The 15,415-nt window shown below is 58.5% G+C and overlaps 1 protein-coding gene across 1 annotated transcript; it reads right to left on the minus strand.

Annotated features, from left to right (window-relative positions):
* Nucleotides 1-10,922: 10,922 nt before the first annotated feature.
* Nucleotides 10,923-15,046, minus strand: LOC139791719 (acrosin-like). The gene is made up of 5 exons (XM_071734291.1): nt 14,839-15,046; nt 13,813-13,998; nt 13,270-13,535; nt 11,695-11,840; nt 10,923-11,452 (listed from the first exon to the last, which is right to left on the minus strand). The coding sequence occupies exons 1-5, from the start codon at nt 14,907-14,909 to the stop codon at nt 11,108-11,110; spliced, it is 1,014 nt and encodes a 337-aa protein (XP_071590392.1). The 5' UTR covers nt 14,910-15,046; the 3' UTR covers nt 10,923-11,107.
* Nucleotides 15,047-15,415: the final 369 nt, after the last annotated feature.

Below are 15,415 nucleotides of genomic sequence, written 5' to 3' on the forward strand. Positions count from 1 at the left end.
GGACCCTGCCCTGCACATGCACCCCCGCATCCCCAGGGGACAACCTGCCCTGCTGCCCTCCATGGGGTGTCCCCACACTCTCCCCTATGCACTCCTTGGGGTACCCACACACCTCCTTCCCTCTGCCTGTCCTCTCTGGAGTGCCCTCCCACCCCACTGCCTGCAGACCCATTGGGCAGGGGGAGTCTCCCTGCAGCCATCACAGACGGCCCAGAGAAGCAGCAGGAAGTATGGGCCCTGCTGCAGGACCTCACCAGGCTGCTCTCCCCATCCCTAGGACAGCTTTCCATCATCCCTGGGGCAACTTTCCAGCCCCCCTGTGACCCACGCTGCCCATAGTTCCCACACATCCCTCCTGGCTCTCCGAGGGGAGCTGCATGGGATCCCCCATGGGATGTCCTCTTGCTGCTCTCCTGGTCAGTTGTTGTCAAGCCTCTGGCCTTGGAAATAGCATCCACGTCTGTCTGTGCCTTTGGCCTGGTTTTGGTCATGAGATGTTTAGTTGGAATTCTTTGGGTATTTTTTAGCTCATGGAGGCAAACTTCCCGGATTTCCTTCATGAGTCCAGAGAGATGAGCACACATTGTTCCCATAATGTTGACATGTTCCCCCAGTCCCAAGACTGTGAATATCTTCTGAGTATGGCACTGCTCACCTCAGCATTTCAGAGCTATGATGTTTGCAGCCCCACAGTGTTAGGAGCAAGTCCCAGCTGCACAGGGATCAAACAGGTCTTGGGATGGTAGGAATGGGACCAGACTCCAGGCAGAGGGGGGTGGGATGGGCTCACAGCCCTGAGAACTGCTTCTGGGCAAAAGGAGACCTGAACAGGTCCTGGTAAAGCTCAAGCAAGCAGATCCTGGCTGCATGGCACAAGGAGCAATTAAACACTGGGCTGCTTCCCCAGCAGCATGGCCAGCAGGTCGAGGGGGGAGATTCCCCCTCTCCACTCCATGCTGGTGAGACTCCCTGCAGTGCTGGATCCAGTTTTGGGGTCCCCAACACAAGAAGGACACAGAGCTGAGATACCAGGAAAAAATCCTTTGGTGTGAGGGTGCTGAGCCCCTGGTTGCCCCCAGAAGCTGTGGCTGCCCCATCCCTGGAGCTGTTGAAGGTTGGATGGGGCTTGGAGCCCCCTGGGCTGGGGGAGGGGTCCCTGACCATGGCAGGGGTGGCACTGGAGGAACTTGAAGCCTCCAATGACCTCCACAGGTACAGCCCTGTGTGTGCACACCCTTCAAGCAGGTTATTCTGCTAGGTTACCATCAAGAGGTTGAACCAGCACCCAGACAGGCTCTGTCTCGGTGAAGTGGGGGTCCCAGATGAGGGCTCTGCAGTGCTGGTGCACCCCTCCTGGAGGATGTGGCCTCTGGCAGAAGGCTCAGCAGGGATGGGGGTTCCCCACTATGGTCTGCAGACAAGTGCTATGCCTTGGAGCATACGTGTGGAGCAGAGCAGGGCTGGGCACTGGTGTTGCTCTCCCCAAAGGTCTTGGAACAAGTGCTGGCACTGCTGGGGAGTGGGCAGCAGCAGGAAGCCACTTCTCCCAGAAATTCTTTCTAATGTCCAACCTAAACCTCCCCTGGCACAACTTGAGACCGTGCCCTCTTGTCTTGCTGAGAGTTGCCTGGGAAAAGAGCCCAACCCCCCCCTGGCTCCAACCTCCTTTCAGGGAATTGTAGAGAGTGATGAGGTCTCCCCTGAGCCCCCTCTTCTCCAGGTGAACACCCCCAGCTCCCTCAGCCTCTCCTCATAGGTTCTGTGCTCGAGTCCCTTCACCAGCCTAGTTGCCCTCCTTTGGACCTGCTCCAGGACCTCAATCTCCTTCCTGAACTGAGGGGCCCAGAACTGGACACAGTACTCGAGGTGTGGCCTCACCAGCGCTGAGTACAGGGGCAGAATCACTTCCTTGGACCTGTTGGCCACGCTGTTCCTGATACAGGCCAGGATGCCATTGGCCTTCTTGGCTACCTGGGCACACTGTTGGCTTATGTTCAGCGTCCTGTCAATCCAAACTCCAAGGTCCCTCTCTGTCTGGCTACTCTCCAACCACTCTGTCCCCAGCCTGTAGCGCTGCATGGGGTTGTTGTGGCCAAAGTGCAGGACCCAGCCCTTGGAATGTTGAACCTCATCCCGTTGGAATCAGCCCAACTCTCCAGTCTGTCCAGGTCCCTCTGCAGAGCCCTCCTGCCTTCCAGCTGATCCACACTTCCCCCCAGCTTAGTGTCATCTGCAAATTTGCTGATGATGGACTCAATCCCTTCATCTAAATCATCAATAATGATATTGAACAGAACTGGGCCCAACACTGATCCCTGGGGGACACCACTAGTGACCGGCTGCCATTTTGATGCAGCACCGTTCAGCACCACTCTCTGGGCCCGGCCCTCCAGCCAGTTCTTAACCCAGCACAGGGTGCTCCTGTCCAAGCTGTGGGCTGACAGCTTCTTCAGGAGAATGCTGTGGGAGACGGTGTCAAAGGCCTTGCTGAAGTCCAGGTAGAGCACATCCACAGCCTTCCCCTCATCCACCAGGCAGGTCACCCAATCATAAAAGGAGCTCAGGTTGGTCAGACAGGACCTGCCCTTCCTAACCCCGTGCTGGCTGGGTCTAATCCCTTGCCCATCCTGCAGGTGCTGTGTGATTACACTGAGGATGACCTGTTCCATAACCGTGCCAGGCACTGAGGTCAGGCTGACGGGCCTGTATTTTTCCGGGTTCTCCTTCCGTCCCTTTTTGTGGATTGGCGTGACATTCGCCAACTTCCAATCATCTGGGATGTCCCCAGTGAGCCAGGGCTGTTGGTAGATGACAGAGAGAGGCTTGGCAAGCTCTTCTGCCACCTCTCTCACCCCCCTTGGGTGGATCCCATCTGGTCCCATAGACTTGTGGGGATCCAAGCAGTTCAATAGATCACTGACTGTTTCCTTTTGGATTATGGGGGGGCTGTTTAGATTCTTTAGATTCTAGATTCATTGTTCCATTGCCCTCTGTCAGGGTTTAACACTGGCCCGGCAATTAAACTGAATAACGGATGCTCTGTATTAACCCCTTCCCCTCCCTGATAAAGAAAGGAGAGAGAATAAGGGAGAGAGACTTATGGGTTGGAAATTAACTACACAACTTTAATGAAACAGTAATGATAAATAGGAAAAATTACTAAATATATATAAATATACAGGAAAATTGATACCACTTTCCTCCTCCTCTTCCCCCAGTAACTCACATCACCACCAAGGCTGCAGGGCAGCCCTAGGAAAGTCCAGACTGGACTTCTGGAGTCGGCAGCAGTCAGGAGCTGGAGGCAGAACACACAGATATGGGCTGCCATGGATCAGGACCACAGGCAGAGGAATGGATGGTATCCTCCCAGGATGCTGAAGCAAAACAGGGAATGGGTGAAGAAAAGGAAGCAGGAAAGGAAGGAAGGGCAGGAAGCTGGCTTGACACTTGTGATCCCTCAAATTTATACTGAGCATGACGTGTATGGGATGGAATACTCTGTTTGATCAATTCTGGCATCTATCTTGTCCATTCCTCCCCAAAGGAGGGCTTCAGGTGTGACCTTTTCACTCCTTTTCTCCTTCCGGAGGGTAAAATGTTCCTCAGAACTGAGCAGTGTCCTTGCTCTGCACACCGGTCTCTAGCAGTAACTATAAACATCCAATGTTATCAGTCCCAGCAGCAGACACTGTCTGAGAAACTTGCTGTTAATTTCAGCAAGTGCAGCTACTTACAAGAGACTTAGCTGAAAGCAAAAGTACAAGACAGAAAATCACCTTTATCCTGGCCCAAACCAGGACACCCTCAGGGTAAAGAACTTGATCCTCACATCCAGTCTAAATCTGCTCTTCTCTAATTTAAAACCATTGCCCCTCATCCTATCAGTATGTGGCAGGGACCATGCAGGGGACCAGTGGGTGCAGGCAAAGGGGTAGACACACAGGGCAGCTGGACCTGCCCATTTCAGCAGAGTTTGATCCCAGGTATGTCCAGGCACCCCACAGGGCAGGGCTGGAAAAGCAGGTCCACAAAAGGAGGTGAGGAGACCCCTCAGGCACTTATCCCCTGGGTGGTGATGTGCACCCCACGAGGAAGGAGTTCAGGTGATTCTCCTCCTCTGCTCTGCTCTGCTCTGCTCTGCTCTGCTCTGCTCTGCTCTGCTCTGCTGTGGGGAGACCCCCCTGGGGTAAAGCTGTGTCCAGCTCTGGGGTCCCCATCAGCAGAAGGACACGGAGCTGTTGGAGCCAGTCCAGAGGAGGCCCTGGAGCTGCTGGGAGGGCTGGAGCGCTCTGCTCTGGAGCCAGGCTGAGAGAGTTGGGGGTGTTCAGCTTGGAGAAGAGAAGGCTGCAATGGGGAGACCTTAGAGCATGGGATGGAGCAGGGAGAAAGAGAAGGATGGTGCCAGGCCTGGTTGTGCTGGACATGCTTCCTACCCTGAGCACTTGCTGCCTTCCTGCACTGCTGGCAGGTCCTGCCCCTTCCTGCTGCTTAATCACCATTCTCCATGATAATGAGGCAACAGCTCCTTAAGGGAAACGTGACTGCTAATTAAGCTCTTAATTTGGTGTCACCACACATTTCCAGAACCTGTCCCTTTGCCTGCATGCCTGCAAGGACACCCTGGGCTGGCCTGGCCATGGCACAGCCCTCTGCCCTTGTCCCCTGCCCCCCCTGCCCCCGGCTCTTGCAAGAGAGGGAAAAGCAGCCACTGTCACAGGACCCCACCTCAGCCACCACTGAATCATGAAAGAATTTGGGTTGGAAGGGACAGCTCATCCAGTTCCAACCCTCTGCCATGGCAGGGACACCTCCCACCAGCCCAGGTTGCTTCAAGCCCCATCCAACATTTTCACCAACAAGTGTCAGCCAGACGCTCCCTGGCAGCAGGACATGGGAGCATGTCCAGACCGCAGCACACAGATTTCCAGAGCAGGGCACTGCTGAGCAGAGGCTGCAGGATGCTCCAGAGCTGCTTCCCAGCACGGCAGGAGAGGTGAGGGCAGGAACTGTGGTAAGATATCAGATGGCTTGTACCTGACTGTGATGCAGGGGTGCTGGGTGACATGGTTTTGGAGAACTCTTGGGCTGCAGACACCACTGCCATCCTGCTCATCCTCCCCCTCATCCAGGTAACTCCAGGCAGGTGCAGGGGACACGGGTGCTCTGCTGAGCCCGGGGTACCCTGAGGCTGCTGCTGGCAGAGCCCAAGGCTTATCCATGTCAGGCAGGAAGATCTGACACTCTGAGTACCACAGCAGCTGCTCCTACACCAGGAGCTCAGGGGAAGGAAAGAGCTGTACCTTCTGATCGCGTCAGGAGTTGGGAAACACGAGGCTTGGTCCTTCATTCATCCACTGTTTAGAGCCGCTCCTGGACCACTAGGAATTTACCGGGAGTGGCCACGAGGGGGAGAGTGTGGGATTCAGCTTATGGGACATGGCACAGAGAAGGTGTCCTGGAAAACGTCCAGAGCATTCTGTGGGCAGCCAGGCAGGACTCAGTGCAGAGGCAGAACAGCTCAGAGATGCTCGATCTGAGCAGAACCCACACAGTCCCCTCCCTCGCCCTGCTGGGAACAGCTCAGGACAAAGTGTCCTTGCTGCACTCTGCCAGCCACAGCATTGTCATCATACCTGGGTGGGCCACCTATTCTTTCACCAAACTGTGTGGTGTGGTATGTTGGAGGGCAGGGATGCCATCCCAAGGGACCGTGATAGGCTGGCGAGGTGGTCTTGTGCAAACCTCACGAAGCTCAACAAGGCCGAGGGCAAGGTCCTACCCATGGGCTTGGGCAATCTCAGATTCAAATCCAGTCTGCGTGGAGAATGGATTGAGAGCAGCCCTAAGGAGAAGCACTCAGGGCTGCCAGTTGGTGTCCAGCTCTGAGGTCCCCACCATAAGGAGGACATGGAGCTCTTGGAGCATGACCTGGGACACTTTCCCAGGTACAAGAGTCCTGCTGAGGTGGTGGGTCCCATGTGTGCTGTCAGGCAGTGTGGGGGGGACTTCTGGAGCAGAGCAGCTGATATCTCTAGTGCCCTGGCAGGACCAAGGTCCTCAACCCTCTGCACCACAGAGCCCACAGGACTATCTGCATAAAGCTGGCAGCAGCCTCTCCCCTCCCTGCAGCTGCTGATCAGGAGGTGCTGAGCCCTCAGCATTGTTCATGGCTGTGGTTACACCTTCAGATACACAAGTGCCCTGCAGGTGTTGCCATGTGAGGACAGCTCACTCTGGGGTTCATCGGGTGTCTTCTCTCCCTCCAAAGCTTGGCAGTCTGTCCCAGTGCTCCCCTGGAGTCTGAGCTGATGGGATGGAGATGGGTGGGCAGGGACAGGGGTGGGGACCCTGCTGGTGACTGGGCTGTAACAGTGGTCAGGCTGAGAAAAATGGGGTTGTTCAGTCTTGAGAAGAGAAGGCTTAGGAGAGACCTTATTCCCATGTTCCAATACTCAAAGGGGGCTACAAAACAGAGGGAGATTTCCTATTTACAAGGGGTCCCATGGACAAGACAAGGGGCAACGAGTTGCACCTGGGGCACGAGTTGCTCCTGGGGAGATTCCCATTGGACACGAGGAAAATTTTTCCCCCTGGGGACAGTCAGATGCTGGAATAGTCTCCCAGGAGTTTTAAGTTTCAGCTCAATGGGGTGCTGAGACATCTCACATCAACAATAATATTAGAAGGGTTGGACGAGATAATCCTTGAGATCCCTTCCAACCTGGCATTCTGTCATTCTATGGTCAGGATGGGGACAGGGAGGATGCTGGGGTAGCAATGGGACTGGGAATGGGTCATGGGCTGGGGACAGGGGAAGCTTGTCTGGGCTGAGGGCCAGGGCTACCACTGCCCACCCTGAGGAAACAGCTGTGGAGAGAAGGTGTGGAAGAAGGTGCTTGGTTCCCCCAGAAACAGACACTGCAACAAAGTGTGCCACAGCACACTGACTGGACCTGCCTGGACTGCACAGCAGGGACAGTCTGTGCTCCAGAATACACATCAGATGGCAGCTGGGCTCCATGTTCTGCTCCTCTCCACCTCTGCTGTGGACAAACCCCAGTGTGCTCCCATGGATACTGAGCACAAAGGAGATGCCAATGGGTTGATTCTGTGATGACAGACAAACAGCATGCACTGCACAGTCAGCTCACACATCTGCTCTGTCGCCATACCCATGAAATGGTTCCTCAGGAACCATTCTGGTAACTTCAGGGTCTCCTCCTTGTCTCATTTGTTACATAGGCCAAAGGTCTTGTTCTGATGATCCTGTCAACACAGAATCATGGAATCATGGAATGGTTTGGGTATAAAGGATCCTTACAGCTCACCAAATGCCACCCATGTCATGGGCAAGGACACCTCCCACCAGCCCAGGGTGCTCCAAGCCCCATCCAACCTGGCCTGAGACACTGCCAGACAGCCACAGCTTCTCCAGGAAACCTCTTCCAGGGTCCTGCAACCCTCATTTCTCCTTCACATCGCCTCTCCATCTCCCCTCTTCCAGCTGGAAACCCTTCCCCTCATCCCATCCCTCCAGGCCCTTGTCCCAAGTCCCTCCCCAGCTTTCCTGGAGCCCCTTCAGGCACTGGAAGGTGCAATAAGGTCTTCCCTGGTTTACACATCTATTGTGCACACTTCCTCTTCGTTACCAAGAACATCTGTTCAGCAATGTCTCATCAGCAAGGCTCCCCCAGGGCAGTTGTTCCCATTCCTCTGGGAGCTGAGGTTGTTTCACACTACATCCATCCTTTCACCCATGGTGGGGTCACAAAATCCAACCAGTGGGTCACAAACCAGCTCAGCAGCTGGGCAGACATTCACTGGAAGACAGCATCATGGGCCAAGGACAGGGTGTCAGCACACAGTGAGTGTCACAGGCTGTCCAGAGCTGCTCCCAGCCCATAGCTCCCCTCCCTGCCAGCCCACCTGCAGGATGCCAGGACCTAATTCCCAGCCAGCACGGGCAGCTCCAGCATCTGCTGCACCACTAAGATACCCAGGAGAGGCAGACAGAGCTCATGGTGCACAGGTTACTTGCTGCCATAGAATTCATTGGGTTGGAAAAACCCTTAAGATCATTAAGTCCAACCATTAACCAGGCACTGCCAAGTCCATCACTGAACCATGCTGCTGGAGGTGACCTGTGCAAAAGGATTTATGGAGCTGATCCTGGCTTCCCCTGCTCCGTGTGAGATCCTCTCTCACAGAATGACTCCCCTCATGCCCAGGGTGATGGACCGGCACTCACTGTGATGCATGGGATTATTACACTGAACACCAAGGCATTAAATATTGAGCAGCAGTTAAATGCTCATTAGACAGATTTAAACAGAGACCCAAAAAGCCATTAAATATGCAGTGTGAAAGGTGGGGGGACCCGATGATTGACTGCACACCATCTCCTCTGTGCAGAGTTGCTGCAAGCTTCCCAGCCCATTGGAAGTCTCTGATGCAGGAGTGCCACCTCCATCCTCTGCAATGCTCTCCCAGCTGCACAAGGTGGGGGAGAGACAAGCTCTGGGGAGCAGCAGGGTGTGGAAAAGCAGCTCAGTGCCATGAGGAGTGTAGCTCTGGCACAGGATGGCCTCCAACAGAGAGCAGGCTCCGGGCACACGGGTGGGCTCCCCATAGCCAGCCATGGTGGCCACAGAGGCAGTGCTGGAGCTCTGCAGGGCCAGAGCTTTCCCCCTGGGCCAGGAAGCCCTGGGGACACTGCATGGCACGAGCCAGGTGGGTTTCTGGGCTCCAGGCCACCCTACAGGTTTTCCTCTCCTGCCACCCCACCTTGTTCTGCCCTTATGGACAGCGTGCTCACCACACTCCCTGGGACCCCTGCACGGTCCCCAGCACCCCAAATGCACTCTGAGAGTCACAGCAGCTCTGCACCTCCTCCACTGCCTCGGCACCCAGGGCCCCGCATCACCCGGTCCCAGCCCTGACCCCCAAGGAGAAGGGTCTCCCACAGCCCGTTCCCTGGCAGCCCACTCCTGGCAGCAGTGCCAAGGGCTTTCTGGATGCCCTGGCTGCTGCCCTGGAGCTGTTTGAGGCCTTACACCTCCCCAGACCCAAAGGAGAACAGCTGGGCTGCCAGAGCAGATTCTTGCCCTGTAACTCCTCTCCCTGATTGCGTTGTCCTGCAGCCTGACATCTCCAAGGCATTCCCAGTCTGCCACCCTTCCCAAGCCTACTCCTCTCCCCTCACTCTCTTCCCTCCTCAGAGCTTGGTCACCCACCGGGCATAACCTCAGCCCAGAGTCCCCAGTTGCCTCCCACAGCACAAAACTGCACCAGGCTCCCCTTTGGGAAAAATACCCATTTCCCCTGTTTCCGTGGCTGGCGTGGAGAAGGTTCTGCTCTGTTCCTGCCAGGCCACAGCACAGCCCTGCTGCTGCCAGCAGCCAGCATCGTCCTGCAGTCTGCTGCCTCCCTCTGCTCCTGCTCCCTCAGCCGCAGTCCCCACCTGCTGTGCAGAAAAAGCCTCTTTCTGCTCGCATGCACACAGCCAGCTTTATTCACAGACCGGTGCCCAATGGTTCCTGCTGGAGCCCTGGTCCCAGTCCACACCTGCACTTTGTGCTCCAAGGCCTGGCTGCAGCACATCTTCCCCACTGCCTGGTGACACCTGCACTGCCCAGATCCACCACGTTCACGGCTTCCTCAAGGATCTGTGTGAAATTGAGTCCCTGCACTATCGGTGGCTGGATGTCAAGCTCCTGACTCAGCCCCTTGGCTCTGTCTCCATCCCTGTCCCCTGGGTCACTAGAGAGCACAGTTCCCAGCTCACTGGGGCACTGCACACACGGAGGGGATCCCACCAGCAGCCACCCTCAGACACTCTCTGTTCCCTGCTGCTGTCCCCCAGCCCCTGTGCCCATGTTCCCTCACCTTCCTCTCTGACCAGCCGTGGGGTCACCCTCTGGGAGGACTCTTTCCCTCTGCCCTACCTGTTCAGCCTGGAGAAGAGAAGGCTGAGAGGAGATCTGCTGAATGTCCGTCAGTATCTGAGGGGTGGAGGGCAAGAGGAAGGGGACAATCTCTGTTCAGGGGTGCCCAGGCCAAGGAAGAATGGGTTGAAGCTGGAACATGGGAAGTTCCACCTCAACACGAGGAGAAACTTCTCTGACTGCTGCTTGGAGCACCCTGGGCTGTCGGAGGTGTCCCTGAGCATGGCAGGGGTGGCACTGAGGGTTCCTTCAACCTGAACTGGTCTGGGAGAGCAGCGCAGGGGAAAGGGACCTGGGAGGTCCTGGAGGACAGAAGGATGACCCTGGAGGTCCTGGAGGACAGAAAGACAACCATGAGCCAGCCATGTGCCCTGGTGGCCAAGCAGGACACAAGAAAGAGCAGTGGTTGGAAGGCTGGAGAGGTTCTCCTCCCCCTCTGCTCTGCCCTGGTGAGCCCCCATCTGGAATATTTTGTCCTGTTCCAGAAGGACAGGGAACTGCTGGAGAAAGTTCAGAGATGAGCCACCAAGATGCTGAATGGAGTGGAAGATCTCCTGGTGAGGAGAGGCTGAAGGAGCCTCTGCAGCTTGGAGAGGAGAAGACTGAGGAGTGACCTCATCCATGTTTAGAAATACGTAAAGGGTGAGTCAGTCCCAGGAGGATGGAGCCAGGATCTGCTGTGTGACGGCCAAGGATGGGACAGGGGGCAACGGGTGCAAGCTGGAACATGGGAAGTTCCACCTCAACGCGAGGAGAAACTTTTGCCTGTGAGGCTGAGGGAGCCCTGGCCCAGGCTGCCCAGAGAGGTGCTGGAGTCTCCTTCTCTGGAGCCTTTCCAAACCCTCCTGGATGTGTTCCCGTGTGGGCTGCCCTGCAGGGGGGATCCTGCTGGGGCAGGGGGGTTGCCCTGCCCAGAGCTCCCTTCCAAGCCCCAGATGCTGTGATTCTGCAATGGGTGGGACTGTAGCAGGGGGAGCTGGGAACACTGACAACTTTATTGCAAGAACCGCCTCAACAACAGCATCTCTGTGCCCCAGAGGAGCGCGGGCAGGGCAGGGCAGGCCTGGGGCGCTGGGGCCTCCTCGGGACCCGCAGGCCCTGGCCCAGGAGGAGATGCCCTGGGGCACCGCAGCCTGCGCTGGATCCTCTCCCTCTACTGCTCAAGCCCGGGCTCCCCTCAGGACCTGCAGCAGCTCCTGCAGCAGCTGGAAGAACTGCAGCACCTTCTGGACTGGGAAGGGACAGGCGGCAGCCCAGCCCTCGGGTACCGGTGCCGGTCCCGGCTGGGAGGGGGTCGAGGTGGGGCCGGGCTGTGGAGCCGGGGCCTCCGCTGCCTCCGGCTGCAGCCCCAGCTGTGCCAGGATCCAGCCGTAGAAGTGCTGCGTGGAGGTGTAGATCCCGGGCTTTCGGACTCTGGCGCAGCCTCTCCCCCAGCTGGTCACTCCCACCACCCAGAAGTAGTCGGCTTGTTCATCTTGGCAGGAGAGAGGGCCCCCGCTGTCCCCCTGCGGGGAGGAGAGAGGGCCCCGGCGGTGCTGGGTGGGCACTGCCGGCACCGCGGCGGCTCCTTCTCTCTCACAGCCCCTGCCCGAGCGGTTGCTGTCGGCACGGAAAGCCTCTGCCCAGGGCTGGGGGGCTCCGTCCTGGGCACAGGGGGCCTGGCCGGGTCGCTGCGGGCGGCTGTGGCTGGGCTGGGGCCCTCCCTGCTGGGGCTGTGCTGCTGGGGGCAGCGGGCGCCCGCTCCTACCTGGCAGGTGTCGATGGCCCCCCGCTCGTAGCCGGCACACAGGTTGTAGGGGTGGACTTCCCACAGGTACCACCCGCTGCTGTTGCAGACCTTGACATCCACCATCTCCACCCTGGCCTCCTGCAGGATGTCGCTGACCTCGGTGGCTGCGGGCACAGGGAGGGATCAGCAGCCAGCAGCTGGTGGCAGCTCTGCACCCTGCTTGGGCCAACCCATGCCCTGGGGCTGGCTGGGGCTTCTCTCTGCAGAGAAGCAAGGAATCCTTTGGCTCAGAGGGGACCTCCACAGGTCATGCAGATGACCTTTAAAGGCATCCCAACGATCTGGAGGCATCTGGGTGACCTTTAGAGGTCCCTTCCAGCCCAAATGATTCTCTGCTTCTCTGATCTAAAGGTGGATCTCAGTGTCCAGCTTGACATTCTGTGATTCTAAAGGTCATCGAGATGATGTCCCAGGATTCTACGATCCTGTCCGACCCCCTTGCAGTCAGCAGGGACATCCTCAGCTAGATCAGGTTGCTCAGAGCCTGATCAAGCCTCACCTTGAGTACCACAGAATCACAGAATGTCAGCTGGGACGGGACCTCCAGGATCATCTGCTCCAACCCCTCTGGTGTTACTGGTGTTGTCCCAGTACCCCGTACAGCTGACCAGCTGAGACTTCAAACTTTCCGAAGTGGAGGGAGAAATCCACCGCTTCCCCTGGGGGACCCCTCCAGTGTCCTCAGGGGGAAAAGTTTTCCTCTCGTGTCCAGTCAGAATCTCCCCAGGGACGAGGGAGGCCTCAACCACCTCCCTGGGCAACCTGTTCCATTGTTCCACTGCCCCGAGGGTCAAGAACTTCTTCCCAACATCCAGCCTGAATCTGCTCTTCTCTAGTTGGGGATTATTGAGTCTGAAGAAGAGCAGGCTCGGGGGAGATCTTACGTCTCTCTACAACCACCTGAAGGGAGGCCGTAGAGGCAGTGTTGGTCTCTTCTTCTCTCGAGTAACCACCGAAAGGCCGAGAGCAAACGAAGTCGTGCCAGGGGAGGTTCAGGTCGGATATTAGGAACCATTTCTTTCCCCAAAGAGCGGTAAGGCACCGGACTGGGCTGCCCAGGGAGGCGGTGGAGTCGCCATCCCCGGTAGGGGTGTTCAGAAAGCGTTTAAATGCGGTGCTGTCCAGGGAGGCGGTTTGGTGGCCGTGGGGGTTGGGTTAGGGCTGCGCTTGTTCTAAATGACCAAGACTCAATTTTCTGTTAATGGTTTAATTTGACTAATAAAATCGCAATAAGCAAAACGGCGCTGGGTGCGTGGGGAGTCTCCGCTCCACTCACACGCGCGCCGTGAAGTTTTGCTTATTGCAATTTTATTAGTCAAATTAAACCATTAACAGAAAAGTGAGTCTTGGTCATTTAGAACAGGCTCGATCATCTCCGAGGTCTTCTCCAACCTCCCCTTCCCGGTGCCTACTGGTGATTCTACTCCCAAAGCCTCCCCCTCGCCCCGGCACACATCCCTTGCCAGCAGCCCCTCTCCAGCCCTCCTCAGAGGCCCCTGCCAGGGGACACACGAGGGCCCGGTGGGGACTCACATCTGGCGGTGGTGGCCCCCCAGCCGCTGACGTAGCAGGACCTCAGCCGCGACAGGCTGACCGAGCCGTCGGGCACGCAGGCCAGCTGGATGTAGGGGCTGCACTGGACGGGCCGATCCAGCTCCAGCAGCGCGATGTCGTTGCTCATGGAGATGTTGTGGTAGTCCTGGTGAATCAGGATCTGGCTGACGTTGCGCACCTCGGCGTGGCGGCCCGGGCGGCTCAGCTGGGTGGCCCCCAGCAGCACGTACCAGAGGGTGCCGGGCCTGGAAGGCGGGGGGGAGAGGGCTGAGGGGCAGCGGAGCCCCGTGGGGCAGCGGAGCCCCGTGGGGCAGGAGCCCCGCGGCTCCCGGCCTCCCGCCTCCCCACAGAGAGAGGGGAGCAGCGTTGCCGAGGGGGAGGCTGCCCCGGCTGCCTTCGGCCCCGTCCAGCCGGAGGCTGCCAGGAGGCCCTGGCACCAGCCCAGCCTTCTCCTGAGCAGGCTGCCAGCCGGGCAGCAGGACAGGAGGGGGACATCCATCCCCCTGCCCTGCTCCTCCTTACCCGGCCTGGTCGAAGCAGTGGGCTGCGGTGAGGACCCACTGGGGGGTGATGAGGGACCCTCCGCACTCGTGTCCCCAGCTGTCCTGGAGGCTGACGATCCAGGGCCAGGACCCTGCCCGGGCGTTCGTGCCCCCCACCACGCGGGACTGGTCCAGCCCTTGAGCCATGGGCCGCATCCCGCAAGCCCTGCCACCAGAACCAGAGAATCACAGCATCTGGGGCTTGGAAGGGACCTCTGGGAATCCCCCAGGGCAGCCCCCCTGCCCCAGCAGGATCCCCCCTGCAGGGCAGCCCACACGGGAACACATCCAGGAGGGTTTGGAAAGGCTCCAGAGAAGGAGACTCCAGCACCTCTCTGGGCAGCCTGGGCCAGGGCTCCCTCAGCCTCACAGGCAAAAGTTTCTCCTCATGTTGAGGTGGAACTTCCCATGTTCCAGCTCCAACCCATTCTCCCTTGGCCTGGGCACCCCCAGAAAGAGATTGTCCCCTTCCTCTTGCCCCCCACCCCTCAGCTCTTGATGGACATTCAGCAGATCCCCTCTCAGCCTTCTCTTCTCCAGCCTCAACAGCCCCAGGGCTCTCACTCTTTCTTCCCAGCAGAGATGCTCAAGTCCCTTCCTCACCCTCCCAGCTCTCCCTTGGCCTCTCTCCAGTAGATCCCAGTCTCTCCTCAACTGGGGAGCTCCAGACTGGATCCGGTGGTGTTCCAGGTGTGGCCTCCCCAGGGCAGGGCAGAGCAGAGCAGAGGGCAGGAGACCCTCCCAGCAGCTGTGGGTGTCCTGCTCGGGGGCTGCTGAGGCTCAGGCTGGAGCTCAGCCCTCTGCCCTCCCCGCCAGGCGCCCCATGGACCGCAGGGCCGGGTCCCCTCCAGCCCCCGCAGGAGCTGTGCCAGCAGCCGGGTGCTGGCGGGACCCTGGCAGGGCTGTGGGGTGGCCCCGGGGGACAAGCGGGCAACCTCCACCCACCCAGCCACCCCCCGAGGGCTGCCCAAGCCCCCTCCTCCCAGTCCCAGAGCCGCCCACCTACCCACAGGTGTCCCAGGAGCCGTGGGCAGCCCAGCACAGGGCCAGCAGGAGGAGGAGCGGGAGCAGAGCCATGGCTGCAGGACACGAGGACTGGTGGCCAGCAGAGCAGCAGAGCTCAGGGTGCCACCTCCTGCCCTGGCCCCGGGGCTGATGTCACAGACGCTGGGTCTGGGTGCTGGGCACGGTGACGTCGCCCGGGGAGGGAACACATGGGGGGGAACATGGGGGATTCCAAGCAGGGGGGATGGAATCTGGGAGCAGAACCCCCTGAAAACCCCCTGCTCCCCACTGAGTGCTCTGCTGTGGGGTGGGGGTGTTCAGCCCTGGCAGCGCCTGGCCCCAAGCACTGTCTGGGACAGGCAGCAGGAAAACCACCAGTGCCACCATAGCCCCTTGGGGTGCAGACACATCCTGAACTGTTCCCTGCCCTGGCACATCCTCCCAGCACTGCCGGAGCTGCTAGGACCATCAATCCCCTCCTCTTCCAGATGTGCTCTTGGCCCCTCACCATCTCTGCTGGTGCTGCTCCAGCTGTGGTCCCAGCACAGGGAATCAGCAGCCCTGCTGGGAGCTCTGGA

The sequence above is a fragment of the Heliangelus exortis genome, chromosome 1, assembly GCF_036169615.1.
Source record: "Heliangelus exortis chromosome 1, bHelExo1.hap1, whole genome shotgun sequence".
NCBI classification, from domain to species: Eukaryota; Metazoa; Chordata; class Aves; order Apodiformes; family Trochilidae; genus Heliangelus; species Heliangelus exortis.